Genomic DNA, 20987 nt, shown 5'->3' with positions numbered 1-20987 from the left:
TTTCTGCAGTGGAATCCAAACTGAGCATGCTCTGCAGGTGCTGGTTCTGGGAAATGTTTCTGTAAAAAAAGTATGTTAATATTCTGAAAGTTAATTTTGGATTTTGTTCTCCCTCATGGCTGTAGATTTTGCAGGTGTCTGGGGCTGTCTGTTAGTAATTTGATTTAAGGGCAGAAAAAGCTATGAGAAGTTTCAGAGAGAATATTTATTCATTAAGACTTGAAATAGGATTCTCATCTGGTGGCACAAAGTATTAAACAATCATCTGTGTGCTCTCCAGGATGGCAGTAATTTGGCTGAGTACAAAAAGTCCTTGTCTTCAAAAAAGCTTTTGGAAATACCTGTGTAAAATAATTGGTGGCTGTATTTCTTACAGTTCCAGGCTGGAACATTGAACTGAAATTTACTTCTAAGGACATAAAACACCTTAAGAGCCTCTCCTGCATAAGCAGCTACCATGCATTTTGCATAGTGCTATTTCTGCGTATATGAATTCGGTGTGTGGAATGTGTCTCATAATGCATAAGACAAGTGTCCTTAGAAGATACTGACACTTGCCGTAGTAAAACATCAAATTCAAGCCTAACAATTTCTGACAAAATTTTCAGAGTCAGATTTTAAACTTTTTAGTCAGTCAGACTGAGCATCTCTTTCCTTCCCATTTTGTGGCTAGGCAGCTATACAAAATGGAATCAACACAGTTGCTTCAATATAGCTGTTTTAATACATAAAATATGTCTGAGACAACTTTTCCCACTGTATTTAAACTTGTTTTTATGTTTGCAAATGCAGAAAACACAAGGTTCTCAAAAACATAGGGCAGGCCAAATAGTGCTTTAATTTCAAAAAACTTTCAGAGACCTGTACTGAAATGTTTTTTTTTTTTCTAAAAAGAAAAAGCTACAATCCATTAAGTCTGACGTTGTCAGCCTGGTTTCTTAAGGATCCGGTGCTTATCCATTCTTGCTGTCTCTGCCTGCACTTGATCCCATTGTCCATGTTGCCAACAAAGATGTTAAACAACACTGGTCCTAGTATTGACCCCTGCAGAATGCCACTTGTCACTGGTCTCCACTTGGACATTGATCTCCACTTGGACATTGATCTGTTGACCACAACTCCTTCAGCGTGACCATCCAGCCAGTTCTTTATGCACGGAGTGGTCCTTCTGGCAAATCCATGTCTCTCCAACTTAGAGACAAGGATGTCATGTGGGACTGTGTCAAAGGCTTTGCACAGGTCCAGGTAGATGATGTCAGTTGCCCTTCCCTTATCCACCACCGCGGTAGCCCCGTCATAGAAGGCCACCAAATTTGTCAGGCACTATTTGCCCTTGGTGAAGCCATGTTGGTTGTCACCAATCACCTCCTTGTTTTCCCTGTGCTTTAGCATAGTTTCCAGGAGGAAACTGTAAGCTTAATTCTAACCTCAAATGATGTAGTAAGTGAATGCAACTTGTCCTCAGCTGGAGAACAAAGTTCAGATGGTTCTAATTACTAAAGATTGCATGCCATTAGATGCAGGCACATAGATTAATTTCCTTTTATAATAAAGTAATGCCACTAAAGTCATACACAAGCCCTAAGGTAATTGGGTCTAAACCAAACAGAAATTCACACAGGAAATGATGGACAAATTACATAGGAGTTGAATGCATGTTTCAGTTGAAAATGAAGAGTTCCTAAAACAATATATTTTTAATCCCCTCAAAGGGCTTAGGCATTTCCTATCTGTGATGATCTAAACAGAAAACCTCAGCAAAACAGAGTAAACATTCTTTGCTAACAGAATTATTAAGAAATGTTATTTAAGGTGGTAATGTCTGACAAACTGGGGATGTAGCGATGACCTTTAGTGTATAAAAATGGTAATACATATCCTTTTTCATTGGTGTTTTTAAAAGGCTAATGATCAATCTTATTATTTCATAAAGGAAGACAGACACTAGCTCTGGCAAAAATGCCTTGCTAAAGTTTATGCACCCCTGGTTTGTGAAAAGTCAGGAAGAAAACCTAATACTCCTGAGATGCAGTCCTGTGACCTATCCACTGGACCATGCTACTTCCCATAACACTGTAGTTTTCAGAAAGCCTTGTATGAAGCAATTTTTCATAATTAAAAACAAACGAAACGTCACTGCAAATATTTCATATGTTAGAAGTTTCATCTGAGGGTCAAAATTAACCTTCCTAAATTACATATTTCCTTGTGGATATTATTCCTAGGCTCTGAAAAGTAAAACTACAGCTCATAAAAAATACACCCCGAGGAACAAGATACTTCATTAATTCCTTAAAGGTTTAGCATAATTGTTTTTAACTCCAGAAAAATCCTTCAACTAACTGGAGACTCTGATGTCAGTTCTTCAGGACTTGACACAAGAAAAAAATTCTAGGTACATGCAATTAATCTTATGTATTATCACCCCATATTTTAATAATTTTCATCTCTTAGGGACTTGTACCCTTAAAATGATGCTAACTCAACTCTGTAGTGTTTACATTTTGTCTGGTTTTGTACTTTCAAAAGTATTTGTTTTTATCAGTTTATCTTAACCTAGTTTATGGTAGGATACACAAAATCTTTTATATTAGGATTTCAATAAATACTTTAAATATTGTATATAAGCATATTATGTTAATGATATGTTAGGAGCATGAGAGTCCAATCCTGATTTGGACTTTTTGGGGCACAGCAATAAAAATAGATAAAATAAATAGTATGTTTATCAAAGAGAATGTAACATACCAAGCTTATTTTAAAACTCTGACCTAAAAAAAAAAAAAAATCCAAACTTTATCAAAAGGGACAAAATAAGTAGGATAATTAATGTTTAACTATATTTAGTATATTTTTAACCTTATAAACAAAATAGCAACATGTCAGCAATTAGCTTTACATCTTGGATTTTTGCATTTCTAATTACCAACATTAAATAATCAACTGGCATTATAGTTCATAATAAATGGAGGAGGTCTACAGAAACACTGTATGCCCAGGGGCAATGTACTGTACCATCCCAGAGTGATCCAGTACCCAAGTTCATGGCAAACTTAGACCTTCCAAAGGAATAGCCTGCCACACTGGAGTTTCATGAAACACTAGACAGGTTAGGATTTTAAAAAAATATCCCAAACCAGATGCAGTCAGAGCTTTACAAAGGCACAAGTGATAGAAATGCAAGAAAATTATGCTTAATTTACTAAACAGCAAGTTTGAAAGAGCTCATGCTATTTAAGCTGAGTTCCTGTGCACAAACTGCCACCAAGGCAAGGAAAACAAGAGGGTCCCTTGTAAAACAGGGTCTGAACAGAGACATTGTGGGGTCAGGGGAGTTTTCCAGGGAATATCAAAGATAGACTGTGAACAGACCTGTTGTAGCCAGCTCACAGCTGCCTGTTATTCCAGTACTAGAATCAAAGATATAATTTATGAAAAGCCCAAGGAATATTTCTTCTGGCCTGGCACGAATGTGAGGTGAGGGAAGACTGAAGAACTTGTGACACTGCTCAAAAGCAAAAGGTTAGGGTTAGCCTTTTTATTAGCTTTTTCTAAGGCAAACATATTTCTTGACTTCAGTGAGGTTGTTTGTACAGATTGCTTATAAGAGTAAAGGTTACAGAGTTTGTAACAAAATCCAGATACTGGTGGCTAACAGTGGCAGAGACAGTTTTTGGGACCGAAACATTTTCTAAAATTAGGCTTTCTTCAGTGCATCGAGATTATTGCTTAGAACTCCTAATTAGGGCTGGTCCTTCGAAAGGCTCAGTGGCCAGTAGACATCTAATGTAAGAGACCTAGGGAAACAACAGCTAGTAACTCCCATTTTCTCTTTGATTAAGTGCTGAGTTTCTGAAAATGTGGGTGCCTAGTGGTACTAATGGGGGCTGCTGAATGCAGATTTAGAAAAAAAATTGCCCTAATAGCCTGATCACCTAATTTAGCTTTTTACAGTTTGCTAAACACTATCCACAAATGATGCTAAAGCAAATGCAACCAGAGTGAAGATGTTACATTTTACTGATTAGTTAATAATGTATCTACTATGTAGGTAATCTGATCGGTTATGTGGGATTTAAAAGCAAAATTTTACTACTTTAAGTGTCTTGGCTACATATAAAATCTGAGAAATACAAGTATTCCTGCTTTATATGACCAGATACCTCAGATATACCATATACATATATATATATATTTGAAATGTTTCTGTTGCTGTTAGTTACTTTTAAAATAATCCAGGAATACGATTTTTTAAGTTTCTGAAGTGCTTATTTTCAGTTATATATATATATATATGTCAGTCAGATACAGTGCAGGCATATGCAAGATAAATGAATAATTGCTGCATGCATGAGTCTTACATCTGCACCTCATCATTCACACACTAGGCCTGAAACCATCTCTTCCTGGGTACAGCCTTTAGAGAGCACAAAATTCTTCCCTACAGTCACTGCAATTCAGTGTTTATCCTCCAATGTGTTTATTTTCAAAAGTTTGTCCTATAGCTGAGTAACCATATGCAGTATTCTGGATATTCAGAATACAAAACAATGGCTAGACATTGTACTGAATTATAAAGACAGAGCAAGCTTGAATTTTGTTATAGACAGCACAATTTTTTGCATTTGACCTTACTGTCCAAAAGTACGGCAATACATTATAAAATATAGTCAGTATCATTGGGGTAAACTCTGAAATGAGCACATCAATCAGATGAAAACCTGAAGGGTCAGAGATAACTAAATATCTCAAAAGTTTTCAGCTGGTAACTAGGCTCTTGTGGGTAGTCGAACACTGTGCTGACGGTTGAGGAACTCCAAAAAGATCTCACAAAACTGAGTGAGCAATAATGTGGCAGAGGAGCTTCAATGTAGATAAACACATCTCCTGGAAAAATCTGAACCATGCCTACACAATGATTTCTGGAGTTGTACCTACCAACTGAAACATAAGCAGTTTTTAAGCTGAAATAATCAGCTTCATGTAGCAGCAGCCAAATAAGCTGATGAAACACTGGGTGTCACCAGGGAGGGTACTGAGAATAAGGGAGAACTATTTTACCTCTTTGTAAAACTTTGGTGCACCTCAGTCTTGAGTAGAGTGCAGTTCTGGGCTCTGCGTTTCAAGGACAAAGCAGGGTGAGACATGGTATGGAGGGCAACTAAAATTATCAAGGGAATAAAGCAGCAGCTTTATAACAACAGCACAAAAAAGCTGAAACTTCTCCATTTGGAGAGAAGGCTGAGGTGATGATATGATAAAGCCTAATAAATCATAAAGGTGGAGGCTAAGGCAAACAAAACCATTAATTGGCACGTGCCATGCTATTGGAACTAGAAATACTCTATAAAGGTACTAGATCCATTCAAAACAGGTAGAAAAGTGGCTAGGTTCATGTGCTCTTCCCCAGCAGCACTCCTATGGCTGCTGTTAGAGGTGGCCAACCAGCAGGGTGTTTCCCATAACCCCTGACCTTCTCTTGCCTATTTGCATTCTAGGTAGACTGGAAGAGGACAACAGGTGAACAGAAAGAGAAGCCAGTCTTCCACAGCTCCATTACTCCATTCAGTAGAGTTAAAAAAGAAAAAGGCAAGAAAAATTACGTCTTTTTTCTGGTTCCACGTGGCAACAGAAACACAACGATTCAATCCTCAGGCAAGAAAATTAATTTATAGGACCTGCCCTTCCAGTTCTTGCCAAACATTTGAAGGGAACACCAAAGGAAAGGGAGGTCTGATAGGACAGTGAAGAATCTTTGACTGTCCCAGTAATCACAGAATAAATCTGAAAGGCTCTTCTTAAAGCCTGTGCACAATAAAGGCAAACTGGTTCTCTATCAGGAACTACAGCTTAGTCCTTAGTATATGATTGTTACAAATATGCATATATTTATTTGGATGTTGTAGAGATTAGAATGTATAAATTGTTTAAAAAACCAATTTTCATACACGGGAAAGGTGAACATACAGGACAACCTGAAAAACAGGAGGAAAGGAAAGAAATTCAAACACACTTCAGCATTTTCAACATTCCGTAATTTTAATATCTGTTGGCAAATACTGTTAGATGAAGAAATTAATTGTGGTCATTTAGTTAGGTTTTTATTTATTACAATGTCAAAGGCACTCCCTGATATGTGGCCCTCATTTGTATAAACTAATTTCTAAATAAAAAGTGGGTGCAAATGTGGAAGAACAAATTCAATTTTTAAAAATATACAACATGTATTGTTCTCAAGAATCCCTTTATTCCTAATATTTTTAAAGTATCAAAACTATGTGGCAGAATTAAGGTGTACTTTCTATCCCTTGATGATTCTCCATCGTTTAGGATATACTTGTGTGCATGTGTGTACATACCAGATGGCTCCTTTGTGGTAATCAACTTCAATGCATGGAATTCTGATCCCAGTTAAGGCAGAATCTGGAACAACGCTAGCATTAAAAATGGTTGACCAAAGACAAAGGCATCGTTATTTTTGGTTCCTGAACACTGCAGAAAGGATCCTATATGGGCCACAGGTATAGCTATACTACACTTATGATTTTAAATTGAGTTACAACACTATATGCTCAGGAAGTAACATGTAACTCAATGGACAACTGTTTACACCAGCATTTAAGGACCAGCATTCATATTTATAGTTTAGAAAAACTACAGTTTATAAAACATTTTTGTATTTTAAAGCCAACTGTGACTAAAAACATTCATTCTGAGCCTAAGTACATGAAATTTCAGCTCATTGCTATTACAAATGAGGATGGCTTAAATATGCTAAACAGACTAATATGAGATTAAACTATTATTTTATATTTCAGGTAGATACAAGATGTCCCAAACTTTTGGAAAACGTTATGCAAAGAGAAATCTAGAAAGTGGCAACATAGGTTATGTTTCCTAATAGTTATTTATCTCACAAAAGCAGTGTACTTCTTATTGAGTAGGACAATGGCTGTGTGCTAAAATTTGAAGTCTCACAAACACCGGTGGAAGAAAGTAAGCAGGAAAAGTTACTGGCCAGGTACACTTGCTGTGTCTTCCTTGAACTTGAAAGGTACTGCTGTGGGCTTATGTACTGTGCTTGCTTGTACAGAAGCCTATTGCTGCCATTTCCAAGAACATTAATAGATTCAAATACTAAAATGTCACACCTTTCTTTTCCTGCCTCCTCACCACCTCTGCCACGCTGGAAGAAGCATAAAAGTGTTCTCCTATCAAACTGCACATCTGATAATTATCTCAACTTCACCAGCTCCGATTAAATATATTTTTCCTGTACTGTTGGATGCTGCCACTTTAAAACTCTTGATAAAATTTCTGCTTTGGGGTATCTGCATTTCCCTGCTGAATGATAACTTTCCATTGTATAACTTGCATATTAGCTTTACACATACAGGAATCCATTTGTATGAAAAGCCCCAAATGAGTAACAGATATTAAAGTTTCCAGACCAAAACAAAAACAAAACTCACATCAAGGCAGAGTTACGGCTGAAATGGAATATCAGTTACTCAAGGTATAAAGCATAATGGCATATTGTATAAAGCATAAATTATCCCAAAAGTAAACATTCCCAGGAAACACAGGATTAAGGATAAAAACGTAAAAGAAATCCAAACATCTTGAGTTATTGAAATGTGGTATGTAAGCCTCTTACACAAACTTAGATCAGCCCCGCAGCAGCACCACGTTGTAAGTTAGCAGTTATGATTAATGTACTTTAGCATCTGTGGCCCTAAATTAGCCTAATGAGTATTTCAGACAGAATAATTTTTCATTTTGTTCCTCCACATGCAAGAAGTGACTATGACAAGCAATAGAAGATGAACAGGAGAAAAATAATGGTATATAAACACATTACTGTCTTCACTATGGAACTGGTTGTTACTTGACTACTTGGAAATATAAAATGTCCATCATAAGTGTGAAGCTACAAGCAAAATACTGTTCTATCATGCACGAATGTTTCATCACTGTGAGAAGAAACCATATCTGGCTGGACCAATAAAATGAAATCAGGAAAGGCTCCATTAGATTTAATAACTTGTTAAAAGATAAGCAAACGGGATTTAAATTCTTAGTATTAAACACAGAAATGAAAATCTGAGAAACAAACTTCTTACATGGCATGGGTTACCTATCTAATCTAACTGACAGAACTTTTCTATGAAACAGTAAGAAAGAGAGGATAAGAATGCCAACAAATTCAAGCCCCAAAACACTTGCTCATTTTCAGAATTGTTTTATTGCATTGGATAATAGAGATAAATACCTAAGAGCAAAATCCAATAAGTCACATTTATTCTTCTTTTGGAACACTTCTCCAAACTGGCTGTGTTTTATGATAAAGAACAAAAAGTTGCACTACGTTTCAGAACATTTTGTTCTTTAAAACTGGTTAGACAGGTTGGAAATATTGAAGTACTACAAATTAAATGAATAATTTTCCACTCCAGCTTCATTTCCCAAGTTGAATAAGTCCCGTGAAAGAAACCATGACTTTTTCTGTGTTGGAGATGCATATCAGCTGGTGATGCACTTCAAGCTATATTAATTTGATTAAAAAGTTTATCCTTAATAACCTGAGACATCAATCCATGTATAGCTTCTATGGTGGTCTTGCAGCTGAAAAACAAGCATAAATTCAATGTTGGCCAAACACTGAACTGAACTGTCATTTTATTTGAAGATATTCAGCTGTTTTGGAAGTTCAAGGTGCCCATAACCCCATGAATCTTAACAACTGTCCAGAAAGGAAAAGTCACCCACAGCAATTTAGCCATTGTTGCCAATAGCTTTTTGTTCCTCAAAAACCAAACTGACGAGCATTATACACACAAAGACCAATTCCAGAAATCATTGTCTGGCAATTTAGGACATCTTACATTAACAATACCAAGTGAACTCTGTGGTCATCTGAACCAAAAAAAATTTTAAAAATCCCTGGGGGAATGGAACTACCAGCTGTTATCAATATCTGAACGCTCTCACTGTTATCTCCTTTGCCCAGCCCCAGGCCAGCACTGCACAGTAACCACAGCTCCTCTGAAAACATTAAAGGAAGAGTTGGTACAGCTAATCAGTTATAAGTCAAAATATGTAACGTGGGTAAAACCCCCAACAGCTGAGAGGATTCCTGTTGATCCCAGTTTCATCCAGTGTGCCTGGCTTCGGGGGATTGTAGTGTCAAACTAACAAATAAAAATGTCTCAGAACATACAAATGCAAAAGATGACTCAGCCTTGAAGGCATGGAGAATAGGGACAAGTTACTGCTAGACAGATAAAGGAATCCTACCTAGGCAAAAGAAAGCCAGCTTGAAGCACAGTTTGGCTAATGCGTATGTACTTTTAGAAAACGTCTCTTAAAGATGTGCATGTACAGTAACAGAAAATATCAATAGCCAAGTGTAATGTCTTAGTATTGTTTTTCCTAAAACACGTACACCAAATAATCCTTTAGCAAATTTTGTAACCTTATTTCTTGAAAGTAATTTAGTTGCCACTGAATCAATTGTTCTGGTGTCTGTGCAAGTCTTCTACTGTCTTTTTTTCTTAGGAAAGGTTATTAGTTGAAGAAAACATGCATCTAGTAAAAGCGTTACAATCCATTTAGGAACTGCAGTAGCCTCTGTTACACTGGAAAGCAGAACTGATGACAACAACAATCGCTTCCAGTCTTAAAATTTACAAACTAGCTACTGATGATGACTAAATAAAAACAGAAAAGAAAAATCTCTAGAAATGCTGCAAGAAATAACATAGCAGGATGATCACAGAAAGAGTTATTTCTTAGAATAACTGTAAGCATGTGAGAGTAATGTGAAAAAAAATGCATTCAGTATTACAGGACACCAAACAAGGATCAAAATCAAAGCAAACTCAATAGTAACTTCAACCTTCTTATGTCTTTAAAGCATTGCTATTGCAAGTGTTTCACTACAGGAACTGGGAGGTATCACTCAACCTTGCTGCTGTTGAGTTAGCAACAGCCTTAACTCTATTGCAAATGTATTCTGCAACTACAACAGCCTAAACTAACTTCTATTAAGTCAACCCACCCCTCTCCAACTCGATGATGTTTGTCAGAAAACTTGTAACAGCTGTTAACTTTCCATAACAAGGAAACAAATGCACAGAAGACACTGCACAGCAACTCTCATTCTATTTAGCAAGGACCAATGAAGATTTGCAGGTATTCCTCTACTGCTTACTGGAGAACAAAGGCTTGTCCAACACAAGCTGACTCCTCTCTTCATTAAGGCAAAGCCCATGCTCACCTGAGTCATACTGAGCAAGATGTAAATAAAGTAATTTATTTATAAATCAGTCTTTTCACACGAAGCCTCCTCTTTGTCTCTTGATTTTTTTACCCATCATTAAACTCACTACTCATCTGGTATCTCAAAAATCAGTTCCTTAGTAAAGTTTGTACTATGGTACATATTGCTAACGTGAGAGGGGGCAGGGGCTGAAGAGATACAAGGAAACTGTTTTACAAATCACGATAAAATGATGAGGAAGAGGACCAGAGAAACCTCCAAATCTGAAAAGCAGACCATCACAGATTTTATTCAATTTTTGTGGTCTGTTCCAAGGGATTCTACAGAACCATTCCTTATTAAATGGAATTATATCTCACTCAGAACACTCCTAAGATGCATGCAGGTGAGTCCTGTCTTCTCCATAGATGGACCTGAGATTGTACCAGCATGTACAGTGCAGAGTACTTCTTGGTTTTCAAAGTCTGGAATTTGCCAAATACAATGTTCTTGAACAGCCCAGGATACTGTATGATTCTTGGATACTATTACCCTTTGTTAAAGATTGTACTTGGAAAAATGGTGACTATAACACTATATAGATAGTCTAAGCACACTCTGAAGACTATTAGGAGAATGTGAGTATTAGTTAGAAGCAACTTTTGTACTTCAAATATCGAAAAAAGGAAAGAGCTGATTACCAACAAACATATAAGGATCACTGAGGGAAAACACAACTTCTTTGAAATAATGCTATACACCCAGTGATGATAAGTTCATTAACTGATAATAGCAAGTATTTGCTATCAGGCAGAGTAGCTAAATATAAAGGCCAGGATGTCTGTAATCTACTTCTTAAAAATAAAGAAAACACAAAACAACAAAAAATCCCCTTCCTCATTTATGGAAAAAGGATGTATTTATTAAGAAATATGGAGAAAAAAAGGGAGTTCTTAATTTTTAAGTGAGTGAAAGTATTATACAAGTGTAAACTAAACTTACTGGACTGTTAGCAAGAGTTCTTAAAATCATGTTCTATATAATAATAATTATATTTACAGTTAGTTGAAACCTGATTAACCACATAAAATGTGCAACTTTCTAGCAATGCTACCATTTTGCATTTGACAGAGAACATCTTTTTTGGGTATCCTGATGGAATTTAACAGGGACTTTTTAAAAAATAAACTATAAACTAGAGCTGAATTTATTCTAGAAACAAAGATTGAAAAGCCATTGTGGGTTTAATAAAGGCAAGATTTTCTCAAACTTTCAAAAAAAAACCTAGTGATATCTGGAGTCTCTCAGTCCTACCTATAATCTAATCACTCTTGTCTGTAATCTTGGTACGTTACCATTTAATTGTTAGGTTACAATTAAAGACATGATACAAGTTTAAAACAAAGTAACACTTCTTACAGGGAAGAATACAAGTATGCATTATCTTACCTGTCTCTTGTTGCTTTTGCAAGTTTGTCTTCTGATTTCTTATCATGCGTCTCTAAACCCAGCATGAAACTGCCCCTTCCAAGCTGAGCTTCTGACTGTTCTAATTTTTCAGACAAATCAAAGACTTGGCCAGTGGTGTAGTCAGCATTCTTAGGAGAAAGAAGACAATAAACCTGCTGAATTCTCAGCTACAAATTCAAGCATTTACACACAAAACAAACAAAATTTAAAAAGCCTTTAAGACTGTAGTACTGCACATTTTAACCTACATCTGCAATTGATACAGAATGTGAGTGGCACATGAGGGGCGGTTGAAAGCACAGGAGCTGAACGTCTGACAAATCCTCAATACTGAAAGCCTGCAGTGGGCACTCTTTATTACTTTCTGCCCATGCCCTAAGTTATGAAAGAGTAAAACTCAGTTGGTTTTGACCAAGAGAAAAGGTATAAAATTGGCTCTTGCTGAAGGAAAGTTTTGATGCTGAGCTGTTACACTGAAGGTCTACCTAGAGTATTTCTGTTGCAACCTCATTTTAATAGTGCCATTAGTGGTTTTTTTTGTTTTTTTTGTTTTTTTTTTTTTTTTTTTAATGTTTACATCTTCAATACTATTCTTTTAAGGCATACTATTCACTACGGTGCTGTATAGAGACATAAGTTTAAAAGGTGTTTAAGAAAAAAATCTAAGTGTATAGAACACTCAGTAAAATTAAACGTTATTCCCACCTTCTACTTTTAAAGAGCAGATATGAGGAACATTTCAGTATTTATGATTAGGAAAACCTTCCTTTCTTGTTTAATCTGACAAATAGATTCTTAATGTGGGATTCATATTCAGTGTTCCATTAAGCATTTTATAGTAGAGGGTCTGGTTTTCAGCACTAAAAAATTAACATATGCACATGTTAGCACACTATGGTACTTACAGTAAGCAAACTAGAAGAACTGAGAGTGTTCACCCAGTACTTGTTCCACAAAAGCTCAAGCAACTTACGGTCCAAAGATGATTTAAAGTACGAGACTTCTAAAGCATAATACCTTTAAAAACAAACACGTAAACAAAATAACCTTCAATCTAAGTAGGTCTTTTTTGGCTGTGACAACCAAAGTATGTGCATCTCAAAAAATCCTTAAAGCCAAATATCTTCAAAAATTCAAATCAATTCACAAAAGGTTTTTTTAAATTATTCTCTTAACAACTTCTTGTGCAATGCAATGGCACCCTGTTCCATGCTTGGGATCTTCAATACTGTAATAATTGTTACTCAGAGACGACTGCAGTTTTGCATATATTACCTGTTTAATTAAATGTTTGATAGCAGTAAACGTTACAAACAGGCAAACAATCTTACGTTTCTACCACACCTATTTTGAAAGCCAGGCTTTAGCAGTGCTACAGAATTCACAACAGATGATAAAGCAGACAGAAAGCTGTGCTATGCAAAGTTGTTAGTGTAGGTGAATTATAGCAACATTAAAGAGATGTATTAAACTTTATCAGGAAATTCTTGAGCAGGTTATTGTATTACCTCTTGGTTTATCTGGAAAGTTACTTTGCTTAGCATTTCTGTAAGAAATTCCATCTGAGATAACAATGCTTTAAAATCTACCAAAACACCACGCTTTATTATTTCTGTAACAGAACAAATACCCTTATTTCACATATTCTAAGAAAAATGAGGTACCAAGTTCTTCAAAGAGATGTACGGCATATTCAAAATTAGAAATCCAAGCTGTTTGAGGAATAGTGTAATAGACTTACTCAAAAAGATTGAATGGAAGCAGTTTCACATCAGGCATTGAACACCAATTAAAGGAGAGAAGTTCGACTATGATTATCCAGACTGCTACTATGAAGCAATTAGTAGTCACTGGCATTCCGAACAGACAGGGCCATTAAGGGTCTAGAGAACAAGTCTTAGGAGTAGCTGAGGGAACTGAGGTTGTTTAGTCTGAAGAAAAGGAAGCTGAAGGGGGACCTTATTGCTCTCTACAACTACCTGAAAGGAGGCTGTAGCAAGGTGGATATTGGTCTATTCTCCCAAGTAACAAGTGATTGGAGGAGAGGAAACAGCCTCAAGTTGCACCAGGGGAAATTTAGATTGCATATTAGGAAAATTGTCTTCACTGAAAGAGTTGTCAAGCACTGGAACAGGTTGCCCAGGGAAGTGGTTGACTCACCATCCCTGGAGGTATTTAAATGACTTATAGATGTGGCACTTAGGGACATGATTTAGTGGTTGACTTGGCAGTGCTTCGTTTGTGGTTCAACTCGATGATCTTAAAGGTCTTTTCCAACCTAAATGATTCTATGGTTCTATGATCACCATTCAGATTCTCTAAGCTTTTAATTCTTAGTCAGACTACCCATACTAGTGAGAGGACACGACTACTCTAGTCTTTTGTATTATCAGTAATTCAGTAACGTGACAACTTCCAGCTTTAATTCCCTCTCTTTGCCTAACTGCTGTTTCCTTCTAGGAAAGACTGGAAGATATTTTCTTGGTTTGAATGGAAAGAAATGGCTTGTACCAGAAGCCAGCTTCCTGAGACAGAGATTATAATGATAACTATTAAGCACTCCCAACTTCAAAAAAACCCAACAAATTAACCCTCCCAAATTGACCACCTCTAAAAAGAAAGGATCGAATGTATCCTCCTTTCATGCTTAACAGCATGGGTTTATGGCCAATACCAGACTTACAAGGACTACTCTGAAATGACAGGAACACTACAGTTCTGCTAAGAGTTCTGTGTAGCTGCTGTTCTGGATTTTTCCTCAAATTGGATATGAAGACCAATTCCCAATTGTTTTAATTTCATAATCTCTTCAGGGTCAGACTTTGCATGCAGCTATAAACGCACTGAAGAACAGATATCCATGCAACAAAAATGTGAAAAAACTACACAACAGCCTACAAGACACACTGGTGTCAAGGAACTCTTCAAGTTCTCTGTACACAGACACTTAAGCTGTAGCACTTGTCAAACACCTGAAGGTAGAATTGAAACCAGGCTGTTATTGAAGGAAGCGGTCCCATCTTTCCTTAGCGGGTCTTTCCAAACACTGCCTCTGCAACATCTGTCTCTACTTTCCACCCCACCTTGGCTTAACAAGCAAGAACGTGTGTGCTGCCACAAGTTGGGCCAGATAAGGGGACTGACCTGGCAAAACAAATGCCTCGCCAAATAAGTAAATGTAGGTATGAAGTGAGGAACACGTGGCTGGAGATAGAACACTTAAAGAAAAAAATGGTTACAACTAAACTACCTTTTTAATTCATGGAAAGTAAACTAGCAGGAAAGAAAAAGCAGTAATTCTTCCTGTTGCTGATGTTATCCTGGAAGCAGCTCCACTCTCCAATCCTACCAAAGACAGAAACAATCTTAACATGCCCAGTGACACAGCATAAAGGGATGCACAGCACTTGCCACTACACAGAATAGCAGAGTGATTACAGTCTCCCTAGCCCTGCTGCTAAATCTACAACTAACCCTTTCCTCCCTGCCCTAAGAAAGCATTACTACTTCAAAGTCTTCAGGAATCAACTACTAAAGCTTTTAACCAGATTCACTTTTTTAACAGTCCTCCCTTAAAAAATCTCCTGATAAATTACAACAATACCTCTTCACAAAACCAACAGTGCTAAAGCAACAAAGAACTGCAAGATCTGAAACACTCACTCCAAGAAAGGTACTTTTCCATACTGAATCACTAAGCTAAACACAAAAATTTGAGAACTTTTGCTAGAGTTAGTGGTTTTTATGTTACTTACTGTTTACAATGTACACCAAAGTCTTCTATTTTATTAAGTGGAATAGTCTGGTATTCAGAGGGACCTTCATCTGGAGGTTTATAGCCCTAAAAATTCAAAAAAGGGCAAAGATGACATAGTAATTTTGAGACTTATTTAAATGCCTAAACTCTTTGAAAGCACTTCACAAAAATTCCAGTTTATGCAGTTCTAGTTTATTTTTCCTAAGGAAAATGAAATTTCACCCAGTATCCTGAAATTTGGAATTTTCTTGGATCTCAGATTCATGTGTGGCTCTACTAGCAGTCATTACATTTGCAGGTCTATCAAAAAGCATGTTGGTAGCAAAATAGTGGTCAGAGTTGAGATTTTTCAAACAAGTAAGACAGCAAGCTATGATTAGTCATTTCTTAGATCAAGGAAAGAGCAAGCTTCTTCTAAGACAATATTTCTCTATCTATTCTTAGAAGTAATTTCAATTCTCTTTTGTGGAAAGATAGGAGGCATGAAAAAAAGGTAGAAACAGCCACGCCTTGGATATGCCATAGGGATACTTACAACTTCAGTTACTTATTTAGCCAAGATGGTGCCGCTCACAGCTACTGACTATGCAAGAACTGCCCACAAACCACTGTGAGGACTCCCTAAAAATACCCCTCTAACATGCATTTTCTATATAGGATTTGGTTTTCAGGTGCAGGATTCTTCTCATTGCTCAAAATTCCGAAAGTATGTATGAGGTGGTTTTGTGTACAGAAGTTAATATTCTCCTGAATCACAAACTGTTCCAAGATGACCTCTCGGGTATTTGTCAACACAAAAATAATGGTTCAATGCAACTGGGAACCTCTCACAAACATTTTTGTTAATTATAGTTTTAGTGGATGTCAGACTGACATTCTTGATGAGTCAATAAAAACTGGAAATTTGAAGGATATACCTGAACTTTATTAGCTTGAAATTAAATAGCACAGCTATACGTCTGCCAGAAGTATAATACAAAGCCTTCATTTGGAGATCTAGATCTGCAATATTTATGTGATTTCCTAGTTTTTAGCCTAACCCTTCCACGCTGTTTAATTTACTTGTGTTGTTGTATGTTATTTTGCGAAGATTTGTAATATTTATTTGAAAGACTTAAGTAGGTAGTTTTGAATGTTGCTTTTCTAAAATGGAAAGCAGATTTCAACATATAAAAGATGCTATTAACATTTAGTCTTAGGTCCAAAAAGAATGACAGAGAAGAATTAACATTAATCTATTTTTATGAATGTCCCCTACAACTATATCCATTAAAAACCATTTATCTTGAGCTATATAATTTTAGGGCAGCTCCACTATCGAGACAAACTATCTGTTTGATTTAACACTGCCAGAAACTTATGGAGAACAAACTAGAAGTCAACTTTGTAAAGTTAATCAATATCCAAAGACATGCAATAGCCAGTGTATCAGCACATCTTTCTTTGTTTCAGAATGAACAACGACATACACTACAAGCACAGCAGACTGAACTGTCAGATGATCAAACTTCAGCGATCTTTAGAAGCAATCTATTACTTAAAGACAGTTTAGTGATCACACACTAGATAATTTTAACTATTTACCTTAGGATATGTCCTAAATGCTCCAAGATTTACTTTTCCTGCAGATATTGTTCTTGTTGGATCAATCTGTACAAATACAGGTAATGCTCGTTATAAGCATTTTATAAATTATTAGAGGCATAAATTAACTTCACAGTAATTATATTTCAGAAACTTAGTGCAAATTGTATTAGTTTTGTCATAAACAGTACTTTTTCAGTTGGCATCTGTTTGTATGAGACTCTCTAAAAAGCTGGGAATATCAATAGTCTTCTGTGGACCATTTTTTCAAACTCATTTTCTTTATTTCTCAAATACTTTAAAGAAATTGCACTTAAGAGAAATCAATAAACCATAACAAACCAACCAACCAACCAACAAAAATCTGCATTTTAATCTTATAACAACTAGAGATAAGAAATAGTATTATGTGATCTGCTGTATTTTGGTGGCAAATACAGGAAACTAATGAAGGAATCTCCTTGCTAACATATGCACCAATGCCCTGTTTAATTTCAAAAAGAATTAAAAAAAAATTAAAAAGAGAAAAAAAAAAGGAAAAAAGCAATCCCAAGGAAGTGTTCTGAATCCGCAAAATACTGTCATAACATAGGAGAACTCATATGGTAAAAATACTTCTTAAGGGTGATTTATCCTTTTCAAATGTAATTCTGCCATCAGAATTACATTCCTTCTTTCTGACTAATTTTGGTCTTTTGTCCTTTATTTCACTCAGTAGCAATGGTTACACAAGTAGTATCTAAAATAAGGTTTACTTTTGATTTCAAATGTGATCTGAAGCCTGGAAGACCCTGAAGGGCCCAAAGAGCTTCTTCAGATTTTTTCTTCAAAGATAGCTTTCCTAGCATCTTCTACCTTGTTCTATACCATTGATTTAATTTAAAATGCATTTTAGATGGAAAGTAGCAGAGCTCTGTGAACACACTTTGCTGCAATGAAGAGAACAAAAGAAACAGATTTTTGTTCTATTGCAAGAGATTGAATATGGATTGCTCAATACATTTTTTTGCAAAAGCACCAAGTAGACCTTTAAGTTAAGAGTAATGTATGGATTTGTACAGAGCTACCATTCCTGGAACAATGTGGTGAAAATGGTCTTGGTAAGTAATATTACTGGTTTGACTAGCATGTGGCCAACAAAGCAAAAGGAGTAATACCAATTTGAAATTTGGACCTAACACTTCCATCATGCAAAATACACACTATTAGAATGTTTACAGACAGAAATCTAAAAATTATTCCCCCCTCAGCATAATTTGCTATGCAGTTTTATCAGTTATCAGCCAGTACTTACAACCACTGCTACAAAGGGTTCTTGAAACTGCTGATTAAGCATCTGGGTACTGACGTCGATCCCAGAGAGCCAGCAGCCGTAGCCAGGGTGACTGTGATACCAGCCGATTGCATTTTCCAGACGACCAACCTAACAGCAGTGAAGGAAGACAAACCCAGCGTTGATCTCCATTCTGAAAGTATCCGCTGCCCTCTATTGGGCCTTGCAGCATACTACAACACAGTCAGAGGATAAAAAAGAACACGTACACAGCCTGCGATGCTCCCTTTCTAATACTAAAAATACCAAACATACGCCTTATTTTGCTAAACTATTTTCTACAAACCATGCAATCTGTAGTATTAGCATTCTCTGTTGCAGCTACTACCACAAAACAGAGAACTTCAAGGAGCCAGGAGCTCCTTCTTCAGTGACAGCTGAAGTACAGAAGAGATTTCACAGGGCGAGATGGTAAACAAGCTGGGACTCTTCAGCGTGGAAGAGAAATTTATCAAGGTGGACATGACATCAATATATATAATCTCATATAATGTATGGTATGTCAGTAGAGAACAAATGTTCATGAGCAACCTGGTCTAGTGGAAGGTGTCCCTGCCCGTGGCAGGGGGGCTGGAACCAGACGATCTTTGAAAAGATCCTTTCCAACCCTAACTGTTCTGTGATTCTGTTACTTATTTAGTACAGTAACACACTCAGAGGCATATGGAGAGGTTATTGCTAGGTTTACAAAAATAATTTGAGAGGCATATTTTCAAACACCAGAAGCAACAGAAATTATTGCCAAAGCATGCTGTGAAAGCCAAAATACTGATTTTTGAGATTTGTAGGATCAGAAAAACTCAAAATAGTTTCCAAGTAATATCCCCAGCTATCTCTACAAATACTGTAAGAAAAACAAACAACACAAAAAAACCACCCCAGAACAAACACCCACTGCACCTAATTTTGTAATCTTCTGTCTCAGACATTGCTTACTGGCTGCTCTATACGGAGTTGTGTAATTTTGGTACGACCCTATATGCCAGTTCTTAATTGACAGTTGTGTGTTTGGATGCATCACCTGCTTGGTTTTGCCAAATACCATACCAAATGAATATGTCAGGAAGGTTAAATCAGTAAAATGTTAAGATGAGACAGAACACACAAACTGCCTCCTGAATCGAATGTTTATTTTATTTTTGATTTGGTGAATAATACTTATATTTTCTTTACATCTCCCATAACAGAGGAGAGATCAACAAAATACTAAAGAATGTTATTTTTCAAAGCCAAATAACATATTTTGATCCAATATATTAACACCAGGTCCTGCCCACGGAGAACCAAATAACTAAACATTGGTATCTGTAAAGTGCTTATGCAGGGGAATATATCAACTTGCAATCTAATATTGAAAAGTGTTATTCCAGGAACAACTGCTTGCCAAAATCAAATATGGAACAGCCAACATGCAAACTCTGCCAGAGCACCAGTAAAGCTGAGTTATTATATTTGCACACAAATTCAATCACAAAATTGTGAAACCAACTATAGACAAAGACATACAATATAAATGAGAAAAAAGTTTCCTATCATATGAGTACTCCTACATAAACCTGGACTGTTCTAAAAATAAGATGAACTAAATGTATATTAAAATACTAATTTTATGCTATACAACTACTATTTTGAAACCCATTATTTCTACCCAAGGACTGGATAGTATATCTTTAGGTAAAGATATCTTTTCAAGATGCCTACTTTTCTGCAACAAGAGCATTAGCATCATGACATTAACAGTTTCCAGATAAAAGGAACTAGATTAAATAAATCATTGCTAAATTTTCTCATGAATAGGAATGAATTATTAAAAAAAAGTCCCAGACTATACCTACTTCTGGATTATGTTTACTTTTTTCTGATGTTATAATCCAGCCTAATTCACATCTATTTAAATATCTCTAACTGTACATAAGGCTGTGAATGTAAGTACAGCTCTCTAAAATAACCCAACTACTACTCTGTTATCTCCACTGAATAGCTAAGGGACCTCTAATTTTAGCTGGTTTAAAATATTTCGAGCATTAAAGAAAAATCAAAGGGTAAAGTGGGCCTCAAAACTACATGAGCTTGGAGAGTAAGAGTTATTTCAATGCTTATTCTTAGTATATGATTGCCCTGTATTGGAAGAAGCGTGGCAGCAGGTACTCTGATGTGCCAACTTGGTTTCTATATCATTCACAAAGCAGATTCATACTTCTGTTATCCTTCTGCATGTGAGAATTTCATTGCATAGCCAGGCTTAATATGACATGTATCTCTGAATACAAGGTGACGAAGAGAGGGAACAGATACCTGAGTCAGTTCATCCAAATTTCCAAATTATTAATATGAATAATTAAGCTGCACTGAAACTCACTTATGCTATCATTGACATTTTCTTCACAAATATTTTCTTTATTTTTATGGAACACAGCAGCGTGGCTATGCAGTAAGACTTCAGAAAGCAAGAAGGTGAGAATAAACGTCATATTCCTGATCTACAAATAGTAAGTATCTCTAACATATACATATTTTATATTTAAATTTGCATACTGCTTTTAGAAATATGTATTATATGAGTTATTTTAGAAACACACTCC

General features: G+C 36.2%; 1 protein-coding gene across 1 annotated transcript; it reads right to left on the bottom strand.

Moving 5' to 3' along the window:
• Positions 1-8230: 8230 nt before the first annotated feature.
• COPS5 (COP9 signalosome subunit 5) lies at positions 8231-18495 on the bottom strand (the record flags this gene model as incomplete). The annotated part of the gene is made up of 6 exons (XM_010073512.1): positions 8231-8625; positions 11711-11859; positions 12637-12748; positions 15487-15572; positions 17073-17138; positions 18367-18495. Coding segments are annotated over 6 exons (627 nt in total), but the record flags the coding sequence as incomplete, so codon positions are not given.
• Positions 18496-20987: the final 2492 nt, after the last annotated feature.

This window comes from Pterocles gutturalis, unplaced genomic scaffold (assembly GCF_000699245.1).
Source record: "Pterocles gutturalis isolate BGI_N339 unplaced genomic scaffold, ASM69924v1 scaffold21157, whole genome shotgun sequence".
NCBI lineage: Eukaryota > Metazoa > Chordata > Aves > Pterocliformes > Pteroclidae > Pterocles > Pterocles gutturalis.
The sequence above is the reverse complement of the archived record's forward strand: the minus strand, read 5'-3'. Positions and strand labels throughout refer to the sequence as shown.